The sequence below is a fragment of the Neopelma chrysocephalum genome, unplaced genomic scaffold, assembly GCF_003984885.1.
Source record: "Neopelma chrysocephalum unplaced genomic scaffold, ASM398488v2 Primary Assembly neopelma1_211, whole genome shotgun sequence".
Taxonomy (NCBI): Eukaryota; Metazoa; Chordata; class Aves; order Passeriformes; family Pipridae; genus Neopelma; species Neopelma chrysocephalum.
This window is the reverse complement of record NW_020897873.1, coordinates 172,347-196,078: the sequence shown is the minus strand read 5'-3', so window position 1 is coordinate 196,078 and position 23,732 is coordinate 172,347. Positions and strand designations below refer to the sequence as shown.

The window sequence follows — 23,732 nt, the reverse complement described above, 5'->3', positions numbered from 1 at the left end:
TTTGAAACGGCGCGGGCGGCTCCCATTGGCGGCCACCGCGTAGGGGCGGGGCGGGGGCGAGGCCGGGGGGCGCGCCCCGCCCTGCCCGGCCTATCCCAGGCGCCATTCAGCGCGGGTGGGCGGGGCCAGGCTGAGGAGCGCTCTCGCCATTGGTCGGTGACCCTGCCAGGTACCGCGCTCTGGCCAATCCGTGGGGAGCCCCGCTGCGCGGGCGGTGCTGGCGCGGCCCCGGGGCGGCCATGACCGCGGCCCCTCAGCCCCCGCCGCGGTGAGGGCGTGGGGGGCGCGGGTCGGGCTGCACCGGCCTCCGCATGGAGGCGGCGGAGGAGACGCGGCGGCGCAAGCTGGAGGCCGGCAGGGCCAAGGTGAGGGGAAGAGGTGCCGGCTGGGCGGGGGCTGCGGGGGCCGGGGGGTTGCGGTATCGCCGCAGCCCACCCGCGGTCTCTGCGTGGCGGGGTCCGCGCGGGGTCCCGGCAGTGGCAGGGCCGAGCGGCTGTGCCGGGAGTCCGGGGGGACTCACCTGGGCTGCGCGGCTCTGTAGGGAAAGCGTGCCCGGCAGGCTGCCTGGGGGGCTTCCATCCTACCACTCGTACACCGTCCCAGGTGAGCCCGGAGCAGCTGACAGCAGTGCCTGTGCCTTCCCCCACGTCCTGCTTTGCTTTGCTTTGGTGTTAGCTTTTAATTCCCAGTTCTCCCGATTTTACCTGGGATTCGGGTATTTGGGGGAGTACTGCGTTTCCAGGTGAGGATCCCAAAGAGCAGACGTTGTGTGTTTTAGTATTTATTATTGCAGTTACAACTTCCTGGGGAGGGGCAGCACCATCTCTGCTCTGTGGGGATCAGGGACAGGACCCCAGGGAAAGGCCTGAAGTTGTGCCAGGGCAGGGTCAGGTTGGATCTCAGGGAAAGGTTCTTCCCCCAGGGGGTGGTTGGGCACTGACCAGGCTCCCCAGGGCAGTGGGCACAGCCCCAAGGCTGCCAGAGCTCAAGGAGTGTTTGGATGATCCTCTGGGGCACAGGGTGTGACTCTTGGGGATGGTCCTGTGGAGGGCTAAGAGTTGGACTCCGTGATCCTTGTGGGTCCCTTCCAACTCAGCTGATGTATAAACATAACATTCTCTTAGTAATTATTGTCTGCAGCCATGTGATTAACGCTTGATATGTGTTAACCCCCTTAGATAAAAAAAGTTCTGCTTTGTTTTGGTAACAGTTTTCAATAAGCTGGTTAGAAATGCCTGGTTACTTTTCTTTTAATTCAGCATTTCTGCTGAGTTTTGAGCAGTTTCTGTCATATTTCCCTCCTGGCTATCTCTTGCCAGTCTGTGGCTACAGCCACAGGTTGAAAGGTTACCTTAGTGTGCTAAGACCCATGTTAACGTTTCTGTTAACATAAGTTAACTCTCAGTGCAGAATCTGTAGTGAGAAAAATGTGATAGACTTGGCTTGAATAAGTTACCAGTTCCCACCTGTTGCACAGCTGTTGTTTGCCATTGAAAAGAAAAAAAGCACAGACTTGCATTATGTTTCAGGTTACGTGTGCAGAGCCAGTGTTGCATTTACTGTTTTTTTTGCACTATGTGTTAAATCTCTCTCATCTTCCCATTTAAAAAAAACCCCATTATTAGCAGCCCCATCAATGTTGTTGCTGCATAGTGTCACATACCTGGTATGCTGAGAGGAGAGGAAAGGGTTTAGAAAGGCAGAGGGAGTTGTAGATCTTCCTCTGCTTATTAAAATGTCACAGAGATCTGTCCCTTGGCTGGCAGGCTGTGGGCACCAGGAAGTTTTCAAAGAACACCAGGATGGATGAATGAATGGAAGCACTATCCGTGAAGGCTTAGTAAACATAAAGGTGGTGTTAGAGTTTGTAAGGCAAGCACATGAGATGCATGTTCCTTACTGTGCTCATACCCAATATCTGCCGTGTGTGGCTGTGTGCTTGCCCTGCTGTTGTATCTTTACTTATCTACCTGAAGTTGTAGAGCTGACTTATGGAACAGGTGCATATTGGGCTAATTACTGGAGTAAATGCCCCTCAGTGTAGCCCTTGGTGTGTTCTTAATGCCACGGTAGGATGTGACCATGCTGCTGGAGAAGGTGGGCTGCAGGACTGTAACTTCCTTCACAAACTGCCTTTGGAGAGCTCACTTTTAAAGGCCCTTGTGTAATAAAGCTGTAAGGAAACGTTTCTCCTGTTTTGTTCTTTTGTTTTTCTTTTTTCCTGTTTTCTTTGGGCTGTCCTCCTCTTGAATGCCAGTGCAGTTTTGAAAGGAGGCAGGACCATGAACCAGGTACAGGTTTTCCTTCCTGTGGTGCAGCTTAGAGCAGCTTAAGGTGATGCCATCTGCGGTCTGACACAGAAATGTCCAGTGTTCATCAGATCAGCTCCCTGAATCATCTCACCTCATCACTGCACAGGTAACAGGGGGACAGCAGGGGACAGGAGTGAGGCTGGTTGTGCAGCAGCCTGTGCAGTGATGGTAACTGCAGTCTGATAGTGCTTCAGTGGGGAGGTGTGAACTGCTGTGGGGCTTTTTGCTTGCCTCCTCACCCCCCTCCCCCCCCAAAAAAACCCCCCACCAAACCCACAATTATTGTATCATTGACATCCTTAGATTTTAGTCTACTAAGCAATGACTTGGGAAAGAAATATAATGTAAATGTTTTCATTTTGAAATCAGTGCTTGCATTTAAGTTATCACATAATAATAATAATAATAATAACTGTTTAATTAGTTGAAAATTGTAATGATTTGGCAGCTAAGTAGTGACTGTATCAGGTACTTCAGATTCCTGTTTTTAGTAAGTGCTGTAATAAATAATAAATGCAATACTGATAGCCAAGGTGTAATTACTGAGAAACAGAACAAACCCCAAGTATTCAGTGCTTCTTTTTTCTCCTTGTTTTTTATAACCTGACATTAGCTAGTCATGCCAGCCACCTGTGTCTCTAGTTACAGAGCTCTGTGTGCCATACCCCAGGTGTGAGTAGTTTTTCCTCTTCCTGTATTTTACACGTTAGGAGCTGAAAAAGGAGTTCAGGTTTTCCAGGAAGTTTTCCCACTTCATCATTTTGAGGAAGCTCTAGAAAACGTTTCTGGGTTTTGTCTGAGAGCACTTGTTGCTTATGTTTGCTGTAGCCAAGAGCTGTATCCAAGAGGTTTATTTGGACAACCTGTTTCTGTTTGGTTGTGATGTGGTTTTCTGTTCAGTTCAATTTTCTATGGGTGTTGACTTTGGTACTAATTTCTGAAGCACATAAAGCAGCAGGTCAACTTCTAACTGACTGTTCCTGGTGAAATGAAGCTGCAGAGTGTTGGTACCCACAGAAAGTTGTTGTGGAGAGCTGCTTTGGGTGCTGTGGTGGACACTGCTCTTGGGCTTCCTGTGGAATGCTGCATCTTGGCTAGAAGTGAAGTTTTTGCCTTTGCACTTTTCTAGAAAGCAAAGGGAGAGTTAAATCCTTCAAAAGGGGCACAATGGGATCTCACTGTGATGGGGAGAGGCAATTATGTCACGCTTGCTTCACAATCACACCCACTGTTTTGTGTTGGATGGCTGAGAACCTGATATACTCTTACAGTGACACTTAAATTTGTGTATCTGATTGAAGGCTTTGGAAACCCAATATTGCTCTAAGTAGAACTTTTCCCCATCCGGTGATTCCATAAGTCTGGAGCATATTTGACTCCAGCCACTCCAACAAGTGCAGCAGTTCCGTAAAATTTTGTCATAGTTGGTTATTTTTGCATGATATGCATTACAATTTCGTGTGTTTAGTGCATGTGAACAGGACAAAATATGTTTTGTTTTCCTTGGCTGTGCATTTAGAAATTCATGGTTGTGTATTCAGTCATGCCAAGTCTTGGTATTTTAATGTCAGATATTCCATGTCCCTTCGTGAAATCATTGACTGCTCTCTGTGGTACCCACTCTCTCTGCCTTTCTTTTCTCATCTTTTCTGGTTGTTTTACATTTGTTTTCCCTTTTTCCCTGCTTCAGCAATTTCCTCTATTCTCTATTTTTCTGCAGGTTTCCTCCTGCCCCGTTTTCCCCATGTTATCAGGTTAATTAGTGCACTAGCTATTTTTAACATGTATTGCCATCAGTAAGTGCTAGAGTTAACACCTGATTTCAGAGAACAGTATTTGTGTCTCACTGCAGCTTTATGTACTGGCCTGTTCATTTTGCTTATCATGAAAGGCACAGGACATCTGGTGATCTTCATTTAATCTGCATTCAATATTAACAGCTTATTTTTAATTTCTACACTTATTTGCACCTAAGTGTTTTTTATCAGCTGGTAAAAAACAACAAATGCACCTTTGTCTTTCTGCAAATACACCTTTTAAACAGGCTGCTCAGTGTAGCAGATGTGTAACCATGTTTCCGTGGAGTAACTAAACTGTCAGGTGGAAGTTGCTGTAAGGGGAGGGAACTGAACTAGATCCATTTCACAAACTGAATGAGAAGACACAGACAAGATTTTTGTGTGAGGTGACTGTTTGACAGGAAAACCAAGCTGTTTAGCAGTGGATTTTTGTAGGTATTGCAGGTAGAACTTGACAATGATGTTTACATCCAGTCATCATATAACTATCTGTTTTATCTCATCACAAGGATATAACACTGCACTTGATAAGCTATGGCTTTAACCTTGAAGAAGGCTTTTTCCTTATGAGAAGGATGTCTGGATTTATGCTGTGAGGGAGATGTTACTTGGAAATGCTCCCTAAACACAATACTAGAGTTGAAAATAACAATAATCCTTTTTAAGCTGTTTAAGGTGCTAGGGAGAGTTGGGTAATAAATTCTGTCAGTGACATTCTTTACAGGTCCCTGGGGCTTCATGGAGCTGTGATAGCCTGATAAAGTAGAGCATCTGATTCTTCAACAGAAGAAATTAAAATGACCTGGCTTAATTGATTTTCTATTTATGTACTGGAGGCTGCTTTCTGGCGAGGAAGTTTTGCTGTATTCTCTTAAGGGGGTGGCAGGGAAGGAGCATGAGGATTCACTTCCGTTAATTTTAATCTCAAAGCTTACGCTGGCAAGGATCTGTTTAGATATATTTGTAGGGGTGCGCTGGCTTTGGCACCCTGACAAGGGGGTTCTTGTTTTTGCTGGTCTTGCAGGAAGACTGCTCAATGATTATTTTTTCCTGATGCTTCTAGCATATTGACAACTCGTTCCTTTGCTGATCTGCCTTGCTGTAATTCCGGATTGTCATTAACACACAAAGTTTCACTGAGTAAAATTTGATTCTTGTGTTGAAATGAGTCTTTAGCACTGGGGTGAGATCTGTTGCTTAATGGCTCAGTCATCCAGCGTGTTGTGAGTGCATGGAAAGTAGGGAGATAAAGCAGTTTTTCTGCAGATGTATAGATTCTATCGAGACAGGATCTTCATCACCCATGACTGTGTTAATCTTGTGGTCCTGCTACCTTTTCCTCGCTTACCTCTCCCTCTACCTCTTCCAATCTTTTCTGCACAGTTTGCTTACTTCAGACAGCGAAAAGCAAAGAGCGACGTCGCGCAGCCGCAGAAAAAGGCGGCGCAGAGGAAGGGCTCGGCTGTCCACGCGCATGACCTTCCGGAGGAAGAGCACCCAGTAGCAGCCAGAGGTGTTGGTAAGGGCGTAGAGAGTAAGGCTGAAGACACCAACCTACTAGAGGCAACAACAGAGGTAAATCTTAGTATTTCTTGCCTTGGCTTTGCCCCATCTGCAGATAACAAGTGTTCCAGGTGATTGTGGTGCTTGGTTGGGTGCGAGCTCGCTGGCGCTGTCAACGGGCTGCCATTGAGGAGGAATTAAACTGGTGTATTTTCACTTGTGATAATTCACTCTCTTACAAAGTGGTGTCAGTTACAGAGTAAGGCATCTCCATGACACGGCCTGGACAGCTGGTAATGTCAGGGAGCTGTTAGCCTGCTAAGTTGTGGTCTTTCACCTTTCACTGCCATGGACTTCTCTTCTTTTGGTTACATGGCTGTGACTTCGTGTAATGGCAAATCTGGATTAAGAGGTATAGCAGATGAACAAAACTGCCAGAACCTTATAATGCACGGCATTAGTCTGGTTTTGTATCACTTGGCTGGCTCAAATATGCTGAATGTTTTCTGAAAAATTATCATTTATTCCAGCAAGCTCTCGATAGCCATTGTAAAGCCAGCATAGATGTTATTTCCACTGACTGATTTGTTTAAAATGTGACTCTGCTTGTGCCTGATGTGTTTCAATATGTTTGTACTGATGACCCCCTAAAGGCAGTCGTGTTCTCTGTGCAAAGACTCATGAGTTTTGGGGAGGTGGTACCTTCTGCATCAAAAGCATCTCTCCAGCTGTTGGTGTGTTTTCACAGCATACCACAACAGCACCAAACTGGTGTATTTGCAAACCTGCAATACTGGAGGATACAATTTTCATGTATCATCCTGCTTTCTGTTTTGAGGGTATCCCTGATGCTTTCAGGATATCTTCAACATAATGCAAAGGCTGTTATGAAGCTACACACCAAAGTGTCTGAGGAAAAAAACATACAGTATTTTGTCACTCAGCCACAGCAGTGTCCTTACTACATTCGTGGGAACTTAAATTCAAAAAGAAACAAAAATCACTTACAGCTTCTAACCAGCTTTTGTCAAAATAGCTGGTTTGTAAAGCAGCTGGAATTCTAGGTTACCTGGAGGGGGCACCCCCAGGGAGACAGTAATCATTGGGAACTACTTCATGCAGATTCAAAATACGGGGAGGGCTGTGGGCTGCCTTTTCCAAATAGTGCTATAGTCATCTTGGTCTTGTTGGGAATTTAGTGAGAGGGAAACATCTTTCAAGATACCAAGCTACCTTATGCACGTGTGTCAGAAAAAAGTGCTTCTTTTGTAATTACCTGAATGGTTTTAGCATGTTTGTTAAATAATCTCCTGTCAATTTACTAGTATTTAGCAGGAGATCAAAGATTGCTCAGCTGTATTGGCCAGCCACAACAGCTGAGGATCAAACATTGAATCTCAGTGGTGAGGCTTAGCCCTAAATTTAAGTAGACATTCATAATAATTTTTGCTTGGTTGGTTTTTGCAGTTAATTATTTCATTTCACCATGGAAGACCAGCTGGGTTTAGCATTAAAAGTCAGTCTCTCACTGATATGTTATCTCACAACATGGACCTTTCTGGCTCATGTGCTTAGGGTGTTTCCAAAATAATTCTGGTTTTCCTTATTTTCCTTTTTTCCCCCCTCTTATTTTTCCTTATTTTCTTTTAAAATGGCCACGATTTAGGGCCTGTTTTATTTGTTTACTTACCAGGGGAATGCTGATTTGTCCAACTGGGATGTACTGAATGATCATGCAACTGAAGTAAGTGTGAAAGAATGTGTCTTTAGTAAAAGATCCTGTATAGGTCTGTGATAATTGGTTGCTGAAATTATTAATTGAGCATTGTTATCAAATGGGATAAAACTGATGTGATTTCACTCTTTTACACTCTAAACCAGGCACTTTTCTGACTGTACTGGCTGTGAAATTGGTTGCTAAGAAGTTTTAGTGAAATTGTAGACTTTGTCCAGAGAAATTTGCATGATGTTTCTAATTGAAAAGTGGGTTCATTCTTAGTTGTTTCATGTGATACAACCAAAAAGTATTTAAAATAAAATACAAGATACTGTATGTCCTCTGTGAGAATTGTAACAATATGGCTCATCAAAACCACGGGAATTTAGTTTTAATTGAAGAACTTTATGTTGTTATTTTTCCTGTGGATGGACTGTTCTCCAGTCAGCACAAATGGATGTAAAAATTTTGCTTGTTTGGTAGTATTCTACCTGCCCCCTCCCAAATTTCAGTCAGTTGTTGGAAGGTATTTAAATCCCAATACATGCCAAAGTGGCACATTGCCACCATTTAGTGCTATAGAATCACAACACTCTTAATTTACTTTTGTGCCTTAAAGTATCATGTGAAAATATATTGTCTATTACTGTTTTTTATTTGAATTTTTTAACAATTAAGGGCTTCATGTATATAGTGTTTCTATTAAACACAAAGTCCCAGTGTTGAATTACTTTAAAAGTAGAATTTGCCTAGGACTTAACCTTGAAGCTGAGTTTATTTTCAGACTAAGTGCAAACCAGAAATGATATCTTATTTTAGTGAATAAATAGGTTTTTGTTTCTTTTATGAAGAAAGACAGGATAAATTCTGCTGCAGAATACAGTGAGGCTGATGCAAAGATGTGTCAGGCAAGGATAGCTGAGCTGGAGAACAGACTTCTGGAGAAACAGGAGGCAGTGGAAAAACTCACTGCACAGATGGATGAACTGCAGGACCAACTCACACAGCACAACGACTCTATGCAGCTTCAGGTGTGTTTCATAGAAGTGGATAATGGGATAAAAATATTTCACTTTAATCCTGAAAATATTTAGGTGGCAAAACTGAAAAGAAGTATCTTTTTTTAGTGTTTCACCTTGATAACTGCAAAAAGCAGCATCCTCTTCCAAAATATTAAAAAATAATATATTGAATTCTCTTTCTCTAGCAGTTCTATGTGAAGGTAAATTATTATCAGGTGATTTCTAAGAATAGCTTTTTGCCCCTTTGTATGGTTTTCTTTTTTTCCCCCTCCTTCTAGACTGGGGAAACAAAGACATTTCCTGTTGGTGAGAAATAAATTGAAAAGATTAATTTGATTAACGTAAAATAGGATTAATGTGTCCAATCTCATCAGCTTCCTTTCACACGGCTGAAGGGAAGAGCTTGACAGATAGGACACATTTTAGGGAGCACTAAATATTCATTATATACTTTTTGAAAACCTTATTGCTTTTACATCAATCAGAGCTACAAATTTTGATGTAAAAGTGTTAATTTCGTTACTGGTATCCTATAGTTTGTTTTAAAAGTCACTTTTGATTAGGTTTGTCATCTCTGAGATCAGTGTAAGACTCCTCTTTCATCACGCCTGCCATTGTCTTTGAACACCTCTGGTGCAAGTTTTTTAGAACTACAGACTCTGCAACAGCTTTGCCTGAAGAAAACTTACTTGGTTCCAAATATGATAGGAATATTTTAGCTTCAAAAGTGCACTTCTCGTGATCCCTGTAGGAAACTACTGTTCAAGAGCAGAATGAAATCATCAGGAAGCTCACGAGCCGCCTGCAACAGGCCAAGGAAGAGCGGGATGACCTGCAGGAAGAGGCCTCACGTGTTGCTGGTCAGGTCCACGATTTACAGCTTCAGTTGCATCAGGTGTGGCTCTCAAGAACAGGTTTGGGCTATGAATGTAGAAACATGTTGAGCTGATCATGTAGCTCTTGGTAGTTCAGTTTGTAGCACAGCAGTGAAAGTGATTTCAGGGCGAGGTGGAGTGTTTTGTTATATTTCCGGAGAAGTCCTGGAAATATCCTCATATTTTCCACTTGATTGTGTCATGTTTTTGAGGTCATTACACTTCCTTGTCCATCAGTTAATAAGCCCTTGTGAGGGAACTTCACACAATATTGTTGGTGGTTTGGGGGTCTGTACACAACCATTGCTGTAATATTTTGGCTTTGCATGTGATCGTTTTTCCTTTGCCAAAGAAATCTCAGAGTTTATACTTGGGCAACTGGAACAGCTCAGCTGTTAGACAGAAACTTGCTGTGCTGAGGTAATGTGACTTGGCTCAAGGAAGGAGATTTAAAATAAGGTGAAGATGGTTGAGGGAACCCCCTGTGGCACACAGAACCTGCTTCAGTGCAACAAGTTGATCATGGATGTAATCCCTGGATAATGAGAGATACTGCAGCCTTTCATCTACTTTAAAATGTTTTTTAAAAAATGCTTTATGTTTTGTGTATGCTCAGTGTTTTAATGGCTGTTCTCTCTGAACCTGTATATTTATTGTCTTTGGAGCCTTGTAGTATAAGCCATAGAGAAATATTTCTGTATACTTACCATTTCAGGTTTGCAGGATAAGAATTACCCTAGGTGGAATTACATGTCTTAACTGTCTGGATAGGAAAGGAAGGGGGTTTAAAAATTTTTAAAAAGGCAAACCTGTGACTTTTTAGTTCAGGGATTATCTTGAAGGAGTTGCTCATGCCCTGGAAAATAAATCCTCTGCTAAATGAAATCTTGTAAAATAACAAAAAAATACTGCTTTCTATTTGCAGTTCTAATTGCTGTTGGCAAAATAGGTGGTAATAGTGAAAATTACTCTACAGATGTTTCTTGGGATTTGCTGCATAAGCCATTGAAAGACCAGGATAAAACCTCTAAATAGCACTTGGGGCATACTCCAAATAATTCCAGTGATAGGATGCACATTGTTTGTGGAAGCATGTCAATTTTGATAATAGATGAAAGCACTAATACTGTCTTAGATATTATTTCTTGGCTTTAGCAACATCTTAAGAAAAAGATTTTAAAAATGAGTAAAACACATTTTATGTTACCCCTGTAGTGGAAATGTTTTCATTTGAAGGGATGTAGAGAGAGAAAAAAAAAACAAACCCTTTAGTAATGAGCTGTAAATCCTTTGCAGAGAAGACTGGTTTTGTTCATTGTCTTCTTACTGGTATGTCCAGTCCATTGGAAGTTCTGCTTCATATTGGAGGAATTCAGTATGATTCATTATGTTGGATTTTTAGGCTGTTAATATTGGAGAATTCATCATAGGGATGAATCATCTAACACATCTTTACAGTAAGTAATAGTATCTAAAACATGACAAACGTTGTCTGACTTCTTAGGGAGATTCTTATTTGTTGAGAATGAAAGCCATAGGGCAAATCTGTAGTAAATGAATGCAGTGTATTTTTATGGAGACAGTGAGTTGTTTGGATACAAACTGACTTCTGACTGGGAGTACCCTTATGTGCTCAGGTTAACCAGATGCTGAGGAGTAAAAGTCTCCGGAAAAACGAAGGATTAGAAGCCCAACAGCAAATGTCCTTGTTCCAGGATCGTCTCAGAGAGCAAAATGCCCACTTGGAGATGCTGCGCCAGAAAGCACATGACCTGGAAGTGCAGTTGGAGTCTTCTCAAAAGGTAAAAACAGACACTGATTCCTTTATAATATGTATTTCCAATTTGGTGATAACTCAGACCTGCTGTAGTGACACAATCATGAAAAAAAGTCTTTTTCTTTAGGAGTAAATCCGTAGGGATTGTGGTTACTGACATTAAAGGAACAGCTTAAAAGGTCTGATCTCCTTTAAGAATGTAACCAGCAATGCCATGGATAGAAGCCTTAAACATTTGAGTGAATCAGAAGAGGCAAAATTTGACATGGCTGTTCTGTTGGCTTACTCCTGCCTATGGGAGGTATTTTTTCTGAGATATGAGGTGGAGAGGTGTCTCTAGCTCTTGATGTTATTTTATTTTATTTGTAATTAAAACTGCTGAAGTTTGAGACAGCCACCATTTCCCTCCTCTCTGGAGTCAGTGGCATTTAGGCAATTTGATATTTTTATTATCACATTTGAAGAGTCTTTCAGTGGTACTTTCCAATCTCTGTGCTTAAAAATTCTGTTGCATAGGCCAATGATACACCCTGCACTTAGTTATTATTCTTGAAGGTAAATTACAAGCATGAGGCTTAAGGAAATTAAAATCACGTCATATTTCAATGGCATATTTCATATGTAATGTTTTGTTTTTAAGAATACCAAAGATAAAGAAAATCTCCTTGCCCAAATGGAAGAGGATATGAAAGGTACAATGCAAGAGCTTTACAAAAGCATAGACGAAAAAGAGCAACGTATTAAAAGCCTTCAGGATCTGCTGGCAACAGAAAGATTTGGCTTGTCTGTACTACAACAAACACTTTCTCTCCGGGACTCAGAAATAACAGAGTTAAAGAATGAAATAGCTTTATCCAAAGTGAAAGAACAGCAACATATTGAAGAACTGAAAACCATTCATGAGAAGGATATTTGCAGACAGTTGGGTAACTTGAGGAATGAGCTGGAGAAGTGCTACAGAAGAGAGATTGCAGTAGCCAAGCAGGCATATGAAGAAGAAATTATTTTAAAATACAAGAATGAACTTGAACAGTTAAAAAAAGAACTCTGTGCTTTGAATTCTGAAGAACACATTCAGAATTTGAATGGCATAATAATTGACTTAAATATTAGTCTTCAGGAGTCTGAAATTAATAACGAAAATTTGAGGAAGAGACTTGAAAACCAAAAGGAGGACTTTCAGAGAGAGAAATCTGAAATTGAGACTAAATACAGGGATTTAATTGATGGCCTTAAGTGTCAACTTTCTGATGCAGAGGAGCAGGCTAAGGAAGCCCAACGATATAAACAAGAAAAACAGTCCTTGAATGAAGAGATTCAGAAACTGAATTCTTTCATCCAGGAATTAAATGAAAAGCGACTTTATGAGGCTGAAAAAAGTATAGATGTAAGGCAAAAGCATGATGGAGAGATTGTCTGCAATAAAAAGCTAATGAAATTGAGGGAAAACCCAATTTTATCAGGGGTGTCAGAGTTGCAGGTAGCAGAGCTTGAGGAGATGTGGGACAAACCACAGCAGTTAGAAGGTGGAGACGAGCCAGTACACGAAGAACTGGAGTCCCAGTGTGACTCCTCAGGGGATCAGTTAGAAGAAATTAAGAATTCAGAGATCACGGGGAATAATGGAAGTAGCAAAGGAGATAACCTGTCTGAAGGACACTTGTCAGAACTGGGGCTCTTCAGTGGTGATGAAGGCATGTTGGCTAAATATCTCATTTCCACGGGAACACCAGATGAGTCCTGCGCATCCAGCACTTCAGAAGGCCGTGCCATCGAGGAGGGTAGATGCAGTACCTATGGGCTAGACAACAGTGTGCTTTTAGAACCCAGCACTGGTTTTATATCTCCTCCATTAAACTCTAGCCTTGATGAGGGAACATGTCCTAGTGCCTTGGCTCAAGAGGCTTTTGAAGAGGTGGGAGCAGAGGCATTTGTTTCGTTTGTGCCAGATAACCGCCTGCAGGAAAACAAACTAAGAGACCGTGGTGACATTAAGGACGGTGAGACAGTGTGCTCAGCAGAGAGATGTGTGAAGCTAATTGAGCAGCTTCATCAGACAGAGTCCACCTTGAAGATATCTTATCAGGACACCCAAGAAGCTGTTGGAAAATGGGAAAAAGCAATGTCTGAGCTCTCTCATATGCAGGCAGAACTGGAGGAAGAACGTGCAGCACGGATCTGTTGTGAAAAAGAACTTCTGGAAAAAATGGAGAAGGAGAAAGAACTTGAAAATAAACTCACGTTTCTGGTAAAGCAGCAGGGTGAGGGTGGAGGCCAGCCTCACTGTGCTGTAGAGTCTCTGGCACAAGTGTCAAAACCCTCTATCTGGCAAGAAATGGTGAAAGACCTCCAGGAGGAAAGAGAAATGTTGATGGTGCAGCTGCGAGCTCAGGAGCAATTAGTGAAAGACGTTCAAGAGCAGAAAACAGCTTCTGATTCTGTGACAAGCGAAGTGCAGTCTCTCTTCGGCCGTCAGTTGGCTGCTTTGCAAAGTCAAAGGGATCAGATGCAAAGCCAACTTGATGCTCAGAAGGCTAAAAACCAGAGAATAGCAGAGCTGCTCGGTCAGAAAACTGTGTCTGAGGAGACGTTGCTAAAAGAACAGGAGTTGCTCAAAGCTGAAATCAATAATAAAGAACAAAATTTAGCACTTTTATTGAAGGAAAAAACAGCCTTAGGAGAAAGAATATCTGCCGTGGAGGAGGATTTGGTGAAAGCAGAAAAAGCACTAGCAGAGAATCTTGGCATCATTGAGGACCTTGAGAAAAACATACACGAGCTTAATGCTGAAATGAAAAACCTCAAAGAAGTACAGGAGTGTGAAAGACTGGGCTATGAGGACAGGTTAAACCTTTGCAACCAAGAAATTCATAAACTTACTGCTGAAATAAAGGAAAAGAGTACTGAGTACAGTGAGGAAAAGAACCAGTTGACTGAAGAAATTGCCCGTTTGAAAGAGGCTCATTTGAATCTCGAGGCTCGCTTGCAGGAATCCTTTCAGGCTGCACAAGCTGCCCAGGAGGCTCAATCCAAGGTGGAGAAACATTACAAAGAGGAAATGGATAAAATGGCAACTCAGCACCTTGCTGAATTAACTGAAGTGAGTTTGACACACAAGAGAGAGGTAGGAAACCCTGGTAACTGCAGGAGTCATGGGATTTCATAATGCTTAAGGTTGCCATTGCAAATGTTTGTATGCCTGTTTTCAGATAGAAGAGTTAAATGCTGAAATAAAAGATAAAGTGGAAAAACAGGAGAAGCTGGAAGAAAAAAGAAAGGAAGAGATTGCTGTAATAAAAAAGGTAAATGCTGTAATTGGGTTTTTTTTGGAAAAATAAACTCGTTTTGCATTGTCCTTTAAGCAGTGTAAACATTTTGGGGTTGCAAAAATGTATTAATTTTTTTTTTTTCTGTGGTGCCTTTGATTTGGGGTCGGGAGGAGGGGGGAATTCTGGTTCAATAACTGGGGCTAAACAACCATACTTTGAAGAAAGCTTTTCATCTGCCTGTTCTCTGCAGGTACATGAACGAGAGCACGACCGTGAAATCTCTGAACTGGCTGCTAAACACGAAGAGGAAATGGAGAAGCTCCGTGTTGAACTGAAGGAAGAGCAGAGGCACCTGTTGGATGAACTTCAGCAGCAAATGGCAGCCACACACAAAGCAGAGCAGGAGCAAGCTCAGCTCCAGTCCCAGGTAAAAGGAAGAAACACAATGATTACTGTAGTACTGACCTGAGGGTTCATGATCTGGAGGCACAGAAATCCTTAGTTTCTGTGGGAATTGTGTGTGCTCTTTCTGCAACTGAAGAAACAGAGGTTGTCTCTTGGTGGGTGGTGTTAGATGTTTCCTAGAGGAGTTCTCCAGGGTCCTCACTGCTGTTATATTTTAACATTAATTCTGAAGAAAACTTAATTGCTTAAATTGATGGGTTTAAGGAAGAAAAACAGCTAATTTTTCATATCTCGGTGAGTTTAACAAGTGAATTTATGAACAACACTAAGCCCCTCCCACTTTTTAACTATCCTACTAGTATAATCAGGAATGCCTTCTTGCACCTGAAGTATGAAAACTTGACTTTTTCCTCTAAATATTTCCTGGTTTTTTTAACACTTGCACTTTTTGCATCTGAAGTATGAAAACTTGACTTTTTCCTCTAAATATTTCCTGGTTTTTTTAACACTTGCACTTTTTGCATCTGAAGTATGAAAACTTAACTTTTTCCTCTAAATATTTCCTGGGTTTTTTAACACTTGCACTTTTTGCATCTGAAGTATGAAAACTTGACTTTTTTTCCTCTAAATATTTACTAGGTCTTTTAACACCTCCACTAAATGCAAAGTGGAAATGGAAAGAGTATGGCCAGTGTTAGGTCTAATTACAAGCTGTTTGTGTACTGGTTAGGTTAAGAATTGAGAAGTTTGGTTGGTCTGTTTTAGCTGCCATTTCTAACCATTGGCTATTCCCCCCTTTTTTTTTTTTAGTGAAGTGTGGTGAATTTTATTTCTACTTTTCCAATACCACTTCAGAATTTTAATTTTTTTTAACAAATTACAACCAGTAGCAAATATAAGGAATTTTTTTAATAGGCAGTGAAGGGTTGGGGTGAGCTGGTGTGTGACAAAAGTCAGCTTGTTTTAAGTGTTCTTTTAAGGGTCTCTGCCACAAAGAAAACACTCTCCAAGTACAGAAAGGCAAAACTCAGCTGTGTTTAACAGCTGAAACTGAAACTGGTCACAAAAAAAGCGAGCACATTTCCCTAGAGGGAAGGGAGAAACCCTTCTTTTCCTCCATCACAGACACTGCACAACCTTGAACTGGAAGCTTTACGCCTGACCTTAAACAATATGCACACTTCCCAGCTGGAGCTTACGCAGGCAAACCTGAGGAGAGAGAAGGAGACTGCCCTCGTGGAGCTGCGGGAGATGCTCAACGACAAACGCGCGCAGGAGGTGGCGATCCTGCAAAACCGCCATCAGCTGGAGTGGGAGGAGATCAGAGAACAGTGTCTGAAGGAAAAAGAAGACCTCGAGTCAAAGCATCAGCAAGAACTAGGTACTAAAATTGGGGAATTCTAATTCCCCGATTAAAGTTGCCCGGTATTTTCTTCCTGCACAGTTTCCTGGCTTGGTGTAGAGCTGCCCTTTGAGTGACAGCCGGTGTTGCCTTGAATAGAGACAGAGGTTGGACTGCCATGTGCAAGGGTGCATGTTTTACATGTGAAAAGAAAGTTGTGCAGACCCAAGTTTAGCTTTTCTTCATCTGTATGGGTGTTTTGCTGTTATATCTGTAAATTAGTGCTAAACTGAACTAGTTGCTTTCAGGAGGCATTAGACCAAGCTCTCATAAAGAACTATATCAGTGCAAAGAGTAGAGCTCTTAACCCCAGAAGAAACATAAGGGGTTTCTTCCCCCAGGTCAGTACTACCAGTGTCTGAGGAAGTGGTTACACTGGCTTGCCCTCTCAGTGGTTTCAAAAGGGGGATAAAGGAGTCAGAAAGGAACTGAAAGGCTCAGTGAGAGCCTGTGGCTGTGTGTCCTTTGGGATCTGTCTCATATAAGATTGTATTCTGGCATCAGCATGAGGAAAGCTGCACTTCACAGTACTGAAGGCCTGCTGATGGTGCTCTTGGCATTGTTTGGGAAATTCGCCTCTTCCCATGTCAGGAGACCATTTCTGACCTGTATGGCAGAACTTGAGGAATTTCTGGAGAAAGATGAGTCTTGTAGCAATTCACTGGAGAACTTTACAGAATCACAGGCTGGTTGGGGTTGGAAGGGCCCTCTGGAGATCATCAAGTCCAAACCCCTGCTAGAGCAGGTTCACCCACAGCAGGTTGGACGGGATCATGTCCAGCCATGTTTAAGTGTCTCCAGAGAGGAAGACTCCACAACCTGTCTGGGCAGCCTGTTCCAGGGCTCTGTCACCCTCACAGTAAAGAAGTTTTTCATCATATCCAGGTGGATCCCTGGGGATCACCGCTACCTGCAGGCCTCCAGCTATACTCTGCACCGCTGATCACACCCCACTGAGCTCTGAAATAAGGTTTAGGACCCATTCCTTTAGTTGTCCTTCCCTAAGAGGAAGAGAACATTCATTTAGGGCTGTTTCTTTTTGACTTAAGAGTAGGAAACCATTTGTTACCACCATGTAGTGAACTGATGGGAGCAGGAGGAGCTCTAGATGCAGTTCTTAGTATCAATGCTGTTGATGTGCCTTTTGTAACTTAATATGAATGTAACCACTTGGGTGTAGAGGCTGAGAAGAATCTGGCATCAGGTGATGTAGGACACCTGGTGAGAAGTTGTGGATACTGTTACTTGGGGGTTTAGAGGACAGACATTTCTCTTCAGAGAGGCAAAGATGAGACATGACCCAACCTGTTTGAGTGCTGGGACAGTGTCTTGTAGCTTACATGATATTTCTGCCTCTCCTGGACCATTAGCTGGGTAGCTGGCACCAGCTTAGTCTCAAAGTTCTCGTTTCCCACAGAAGGACTTGAAACACAGTTGCATGTTATAAATTATTGAATATTATAAATAAGCCAAGGCAACAGTGCTCTGATGCTGTGGGAAGGTGGCTGATAGGCCTTTACAGGGTACCTGCAGGCCAAAAAAGGGGCTGAACAAGAAGCTGGAATGAATCTGGGGAAGAGCTGGGGAGGAAGAAACCATTGGTGCCAGAGAGAACTGAGCAGATATTGGCATCTGTCTTGCAGTTTGTTTCCTAGGCATTCATAGAAGAAATTTGATGTTTGCCACCTGCTACTGCTGCCTGCTACTCCTGCTGTGTGCCTGGAAATGATTCTGTGATCGTAGTGACATGCAGGGAAACGCTAAATGGCATCACTGAATTCCTGTCTTTAGGATTTTATTTTCTTTTAGTAACATGTTCTCTGTAGAGCTAAGCAGGCTTTGCTAACTAAACTGAACTTTACCTTCTGAGTTGTCTTTGTAGCTGTAACTGCTAGATGCTTCTTTTCTAAAATGGAAGTGAGTTGCTGGGATGTAACAGAACAGCAGGTTTGGATAGAACCCAGCACCTTACCCTGCTGTGTGCCTGCCTATCTAAGTCCCTGAATTTGATGTTGAAAATTGTAATCTCATCATACTTCTACTTATCATTTAATCATAACATTTTATGTAAATTTATTAATAAGTATTTTATTTCACAGTTGACCAGAGAAAGAAAATAGAATTGGAAATGGAAGAGACACATCTCCAGGCATTAGAGGTACAAATTCTGTTCTTCCTACAAGAAACAGTAAAGCTCCTTTCAGAAAACAAGAGCTGGTACAAGTCCCATATCTGCTACACATTTATTGTAAGGGGCAAATAAATGGAGGAAAAAAAAATAATAATTTACTAAACATGTTTGCTTTAATAATGTTGTCTTACTCTCTTAGATCCTCAAAAGAGACTGGGAATTAGAGTCTGACACACGTTTAAAAAACATGTGTGAAGAGCTATGTGAAAAACATCAGACTGAGATGATGGAACTGCAGAAATCTCTGCAAATGGATTTAGAAAAAGTCAGAGCAGAGCTGGGGCTTCTTTCTGTTGAGAATGAACAGTCTAAAAGTAAGTACTGTGGTCTGGGGAGCAGTTGTTTTACTGAACAGTGGCACAGTCGAGTGTTTTGCAACATGTATAAAAGCAAATACAAGATATATGTGTGTACTGTTACTTAAAAGCTGGGATGGTGGCATGACTGTCTAGCAAATGGGTTGCAAATGAAAAATTTTTTAAAACCTAGGTAACATTGTTGCATTTTGACTTCCACAGAATGTGAGGTGGAAACATATTAAAGGGAGGTGCTGTTTTGCTTCCAGCTGAAAACCAGTTTTGACAGTTTCTGGATTAATCAATATTCCTATTAATATTAATAGGAGCTTCTTCTAACGAAAAATCATGTTTGGATTGTGAATAGTTAAAGCTCAGTGGAACTAAAGTTTCAAAAGCTGGCTGTCTCTTGGCCAGCAGTGTGGGATGCAGAGAACTAGAAAGCATTGCATGGAAATGTTTGACCTTCAGATACTTTGCTATTGAAGTATTTCTGTGATTCCCTGTTAGCTAGCATGCAGGCTAGAGACATACATGTCTGTTTTTGTTGCACAAAAGCTGTACAGGTTATTCATTAACCAGGATGATGGAGTAACAGAACTCATTTTTAATTTTAGTAAAATGTATAGAACTGGAGAGGCAACACCAGTTAGCCATTACAAAGTTACAAGAACAGCTGCAGGCTGAGCATAACCATGTCCTAGAAGAGATGAAGATGAAAAGCCAAGAAAAAGAACAGAACCTTCAGAAGGAGGTAAATTACACTTCTTTAGTTGTTTAGAGTGGTTGAGTACTCTCTGCATAACAAAAACTAGACCATATGCATATCATCTGGGTGACCTGCTTGTATTTAGGGATGTTACTGAAAAACCAAAATGCATCTCATGAAGCAGATAGATCCTCTGAGTTTCCATAGGAGTTCAAAACCTTTGGAATGCAATCACCTTTGGGCCATTAGGTGCTGTCTCTTCCTCTGTATTTATATGCTTAATTTTCTTGTTCTCTTGTTGTGTTTTTATCTAGCTAACGCTTTATTTTTTGCCAGTGAAGATAAATATGGCATCAGGAACAAATTCCTCCCTCTCAGAGGAGTGGGTGTAATAGTTAAGTACTACTCAGTACGTGATACTGTCAGGAGCTGAGTGTCTGGTTGTCACTAAGTGGTTCCACCTATTTCTGACACAAGTGTCTGTTGCATATAAAATTAAGCAATTAGAACAGAATTGTTTAAAAAGTTGTGGTTTGTTGTTTTTTTTTTTAACATGTTTTCTGTAGCTGGACCAGCTTCAGGTCAAGCATGAACAACTCCAGGCTCAGTCACAAGAAGAAATCCGGCAGCTTTGGTCTCAGCTTGACAGTACCCGAGCGAACCGACAGGAGCTAAGTGGTATGTTCAAAACTGACACATTTGAGCTTTTGCCTCTTCTTCACACAGAAGTTCACATTATTGACACAAAATTCTTCTAAGTATGTACCAGAAACACACAGATAGGCCATGGTGTCAGTGGGTTGTACCCCAGTGGTCTGTTTCTGGAGTGAGAGGTGAGTCAGTGCCAGATGACAGGTTCTGCAGTGTCAAAAAGCAGGGTGTGACTGTGGGGAACAGCTTACTCCTGTGGTTTTCCTTTCCCTTTCCACTCCCTTCCTGCACACTATAAAAATCTTTAGGGAAAACCAAACATTTTTCATTGCAATGTCAAATTAGGTATAATGTAGTTAAAAAGTGGAGAAGATCTGGTCAGTACAATAACATACTCCTATTTGTATTTCTGTTTCAAGATCCAGGTGTATTAAATAAAACAGCCAGTTTTGCAGTGTAGTGATTGGAGGTGACACATTTTTGGTTGAGATGAAGTTGAACATGTCTCAGATGTGTGTGCACAAAGAGATATGTAATACATGAAAGAAGAACTTTTAGAAAAATAAAAAACCTAGAGACCATGAGTTAACCTTGACTCTGCCTCTTCACCTTGTGTTGAGACTGTGACACGAGGTTCTTGACTTCTACTGGGGTAGTTAAAACAGAAGGCACATGTAATGTGCTTCAAATACTATTTCAGATTTTCTGAATAATATAACTGTAAATAGCTTTTGAAATATATTAGGGTTTTGTGAGGATATTGTTTGTTTGGGTCGTACATTAAATAAATTTCTATCTAGCCAGACTTGACTATTTCATAACGTTATTTTGATATTACAGAATTATAGCACATAGCACTTTATAGTATTTGCTGGAATATTTCTTCTCTGTAGCCCTAATCTTTAACCTTTCAAATGTCTTTCCATGTGTCTAATCACTCACATTCCCATTCTTTGGACGCTTTCTGTTTCTTCATCTTACTTGAAGATGGTGAGACCAGAATGCAGGCCTGTGGTCCAGGTGAGGATCTCTCTTTTGGTGTGTGAGATCTTAGTGTTTGTTTTATTCTGCTGTTCTTCACTTGAGTGATCATTTGACAATGCATTTGGACTGATGGGGGACTCCTGGTGGTGGATTCAAATCATAGCAGCTGGATCATGGATTACTGCTTTGATGTAAGAGTGACATGCCAGTTCAAAGCTGTTGAACACTTTTTTGGGGGGTTAATTTTGTGCCAGTAGACTTTACTGGTTAGGCAAAACCTACCCGTGGCAGATTGGACTTCCCTTACCTATCTCATTGACGGTGTTACCAGTCCCTTCTTGCCACTTGATTCCACCTTCAGGTCCAACCTGACCTTGAACACTTATTTCTTCTCTTACTCTTTCTATTTGAATGTTCATTGTGAGAATTTTTTCCTGCCAAGTGTGCATTTTCTGGCTTGCTACAAAAAAACACAGTGTGACAGTCAACTCAGTGTTGCTCCTGGATGGCATCCTCTGTTTCTATCAGTGTTTCTGAACTTTCTCTTCTTGTGTAACATAAGCAGCTGCTTTTCTCCAAGCAAGTTCTTTCTTTTCAAAGAATTTCACCAAGTTCTTTCTTCCTGAAATGCAGTTCCCTCTTCAGTCGATTCTTTGGGGATTCAGCTAACTTTAGTTATTTGGAAAGTTGAACTATCTGGAAAACTCTTTCTCATGGTTTTTGTCCTTTTTTTCCCCCCACCTTTTAACTTCCTGATATGTTACTGCTGCTTTAATACAGAAGGTGGGGAAGAAAGCTCTCAGAGGGCTGTTGAATAGGCTGCAGTGCTGGCCATTGTCCTCGCTCCCTGGAAGGAGGGCAGCTTGCTAAAACAGCCTTTGATAGCTGCTTTCTACTGCATTCCTGTTTTGTTGGATGGTTCCTCTTAATTCAGTGAGTTCAGCTTCTGTTTGTGCACACGATGAGCAGCCAAACCATCAATGAAGTAATCCAGAATTGATTTTATTAATTTTATTTCTTGTGATTTTTGTTTTTCTGCTTAGTTTGTGCTAAAGTTGGTTCTTTTTGGGTAGTTTTGTCTGGAGCAAATTAAATGACTGACTAATTCACTGCTTCTGGGTGCTGCAACAAGCAGGTGTGAAGTTTAAGCAACAGTACAGGGCTCTGCCTGTTACTAGACTAGAGCTGCAGGAAACGAGGAGGACTAACAGTCTGCTGATAATTTTGATTCTCCTCATGAGGATGGTTTCTCTGAATGCAGTGTAAATGAGAATGTGTCTTCAGAGGAAGGAATGTTTTGTCTTTCAGAAGTTCATTTACTTATGTAGCTTGTGGGATAACTTTTTGCTGCTGTCTAAGCGTCCTGGTTCTAGCCAGGACAGAGTTATTTTTTCTCAGTAGCTGTGAGGGGGCAGAGCCTGGAGGTTATTCTAGAGGCTGTGAGGTTATTCTGTACCACCTCAGGTCATTGCTGTGGGCAGGAGGAAGGGACTCTCTGGCTTCTGAGAAGGACGTGGTAGAAGGGGGAAACCACCCACCATTTGTTAATTGTCACCCCAGGTCCACCATGAATGTGTTTTCCATGTGAATCATCCTCTCCTTTGTACACTTTTGTTATTAATATTGTTGGTGTTACTGTTAGTTTTCTTACCTCATTGCTGTTTCCAGCAATTTGTTCTGATCTCAACCCATGATCTTACCCCTTTTGTGCCTCCTGTTGGAGAGGGAGGGGAGCAGCTCGTGGTCTTTTTAGTGGGAGTACTAAATTGGGTGATACCATTCCTAAACCACAACACTCGGCAACTAAATCTGATCTTCACAGAATTACTTAGCCTAAAGATATGTATTCTTAGTGCTTGTGTTGGTTTTGCCTCCATTCCAGAGCTAAAAGAGCAGCTCCTGGCTCGTGCATCACAGGTAAAAGAAATAGAGCGTTTAAAACAAGAGTTTGAACAGCAGCGTCAGCAAAGAAACAGTGAGCATGAAGCTCAACTGGAACAACTGAGGCTTTATTTTGAGGAGAAGTTAAGAGTTGCTGAAGAAAACTACAGAGAAGAATTGACTTTGTTGCATCAGAGACTGCAAGAACTGAAGGACTATTCACTATCAGAGTTGGAAATGAGTCAGGATCAAGCAGGGGACATCAGGTGATCTATTCTTTTTCCTTTTATCCCATGCTATGACAGCATGCTTCCATTTTATTTTTTTTAGTACAAAAGAGGATGTTAGCATCTAAACATTCTGAGATTGAGCATTAGGTAGTTAGAAACCTAGTGATGGATGTGATGAGGGCCCAGTCCTGAGCAGTTGTTGTAGTTGCTCTTTGTCTACTTTCAGTAGTACACTGCAAGCCATCAAGTTAAATTAACTCCTTTCATGACTCCATTTACAATCTTAAAAACTTTAAAACCCCTTTTCTCAGTTCTTCTGTCGCAGTTCTTGAAGATACTACTGACAAAGAGAGAAGGGTTGCACTTGATCAGCTAAATCAACATCAGGTAGGATTTTGATATACTGAAAGTTCTCTTGTTCATTATATGACCTGTGTGAACATAGATGTCTAATTACTTGCTCTTACAAAGAGTTAATTAATTTCAGATGTTTAGTAAGGCTTAATTATTTTTGACAAGTATATTTTATTGACTTAAAATAGTTCTCAGCCCAGCAGAACAGATCAGTGTTCTGTAATTTTATGTGCTTTCCGGCTTATCCTGTGACGAGTAAGGAACTCGTGTACAAAGCTCTTCTACACAAGTGCAGAATTGTTGTTCCTCTTCTCTGTAGTCCTGGTAGTAACTGTGCCTTTCTTTGCTGTTTGTT

General features: G+C 41.7%; 1 protein-coding gene across 9 annotated transcripts in view; it reads left to right on the top strand.

Moving 5' to 3' along the window:
- Positions 1 to 285: 285 nt before the first annotated feature.
- Positions 286 to 23,732, top strand: part of PCNT (pericentrin) — an 80,763-nt gene continuing 57,316 nt past the window's right edge. For 5 of the 9 annotated variants that reach the window (XM_027703208.1, XM_027703207.1, XM_027703209.1 and 2 more), the window contains exons 1-17: positions 286 to 365; positions 5,495 to 5,686; positions 7,308 to 7,358; positions 8,183 to 8,362; positions 9,105 to 9,248; positions 10,866 to 11,030; positions 11,646 to 14,129; positions 14,215 to 14,307; positions 14,525 to 14,701; positions 15,805 to 16,060; positions 18,181 to 18,239; positions 18,412 to 18,586; positions 19,186 to 19,322; positions 19,844 to 19,955; positions 20,916 to 20,948; positions 22,795 to 23,059; positions 23,335 to 23,410. In XM_027703208.1, the coding sequence (XP_027559009.1) occupies positions 312 to 365; positions 5,495 to 5,686; positions 7,308 to 7,358; positions 8,183 to 8,362; positions 9,105 to 9,248; positions 10,866 to 11,030; positions 11,646 to 14,129; positions 14,215 to 14,307; positions 14,525 to 14,701; positions 15,805 to 16,060; positions 18,181 to 18,239; positions 18,412 to 18,586; positions 19,186 to 19,322; positions 19,844 to 19,955; positions 20,916 to 20,948; positions 22,795 to 23,059; positions 23,335 to 23,410 (4,653 nt within the window). In that variant the 5' untranslated portion in view covers positions 286 to 311. Of the gene's footprint in view, positions 366 to 5,377; positions 5,687 to 7,307; positions 7,359 to 8,182; positions 8,363 to 9,104; positions 9,249 to 10,865; positions 11,031 to 11,645; positions 14,130 to 14,214; positions 14,308 to 14,524; positions 14,702 to 15,804; positions 16,061 to 18,180; positions 18,240 to 18,411; positions 18,587 to 19,185; positions 19,323 to 19,843; positions 19,956 to 20,915; positions 20,949 to 22,794; positions 23,060 to 23,334; positions 23,411 to 23,732 lie in introns of those variants that run through there. The other 4 variants (XM_027703213.1, XM_027703210.1, XM_027703211.1 and 1 more) reach the window with 3 other exon arrangements.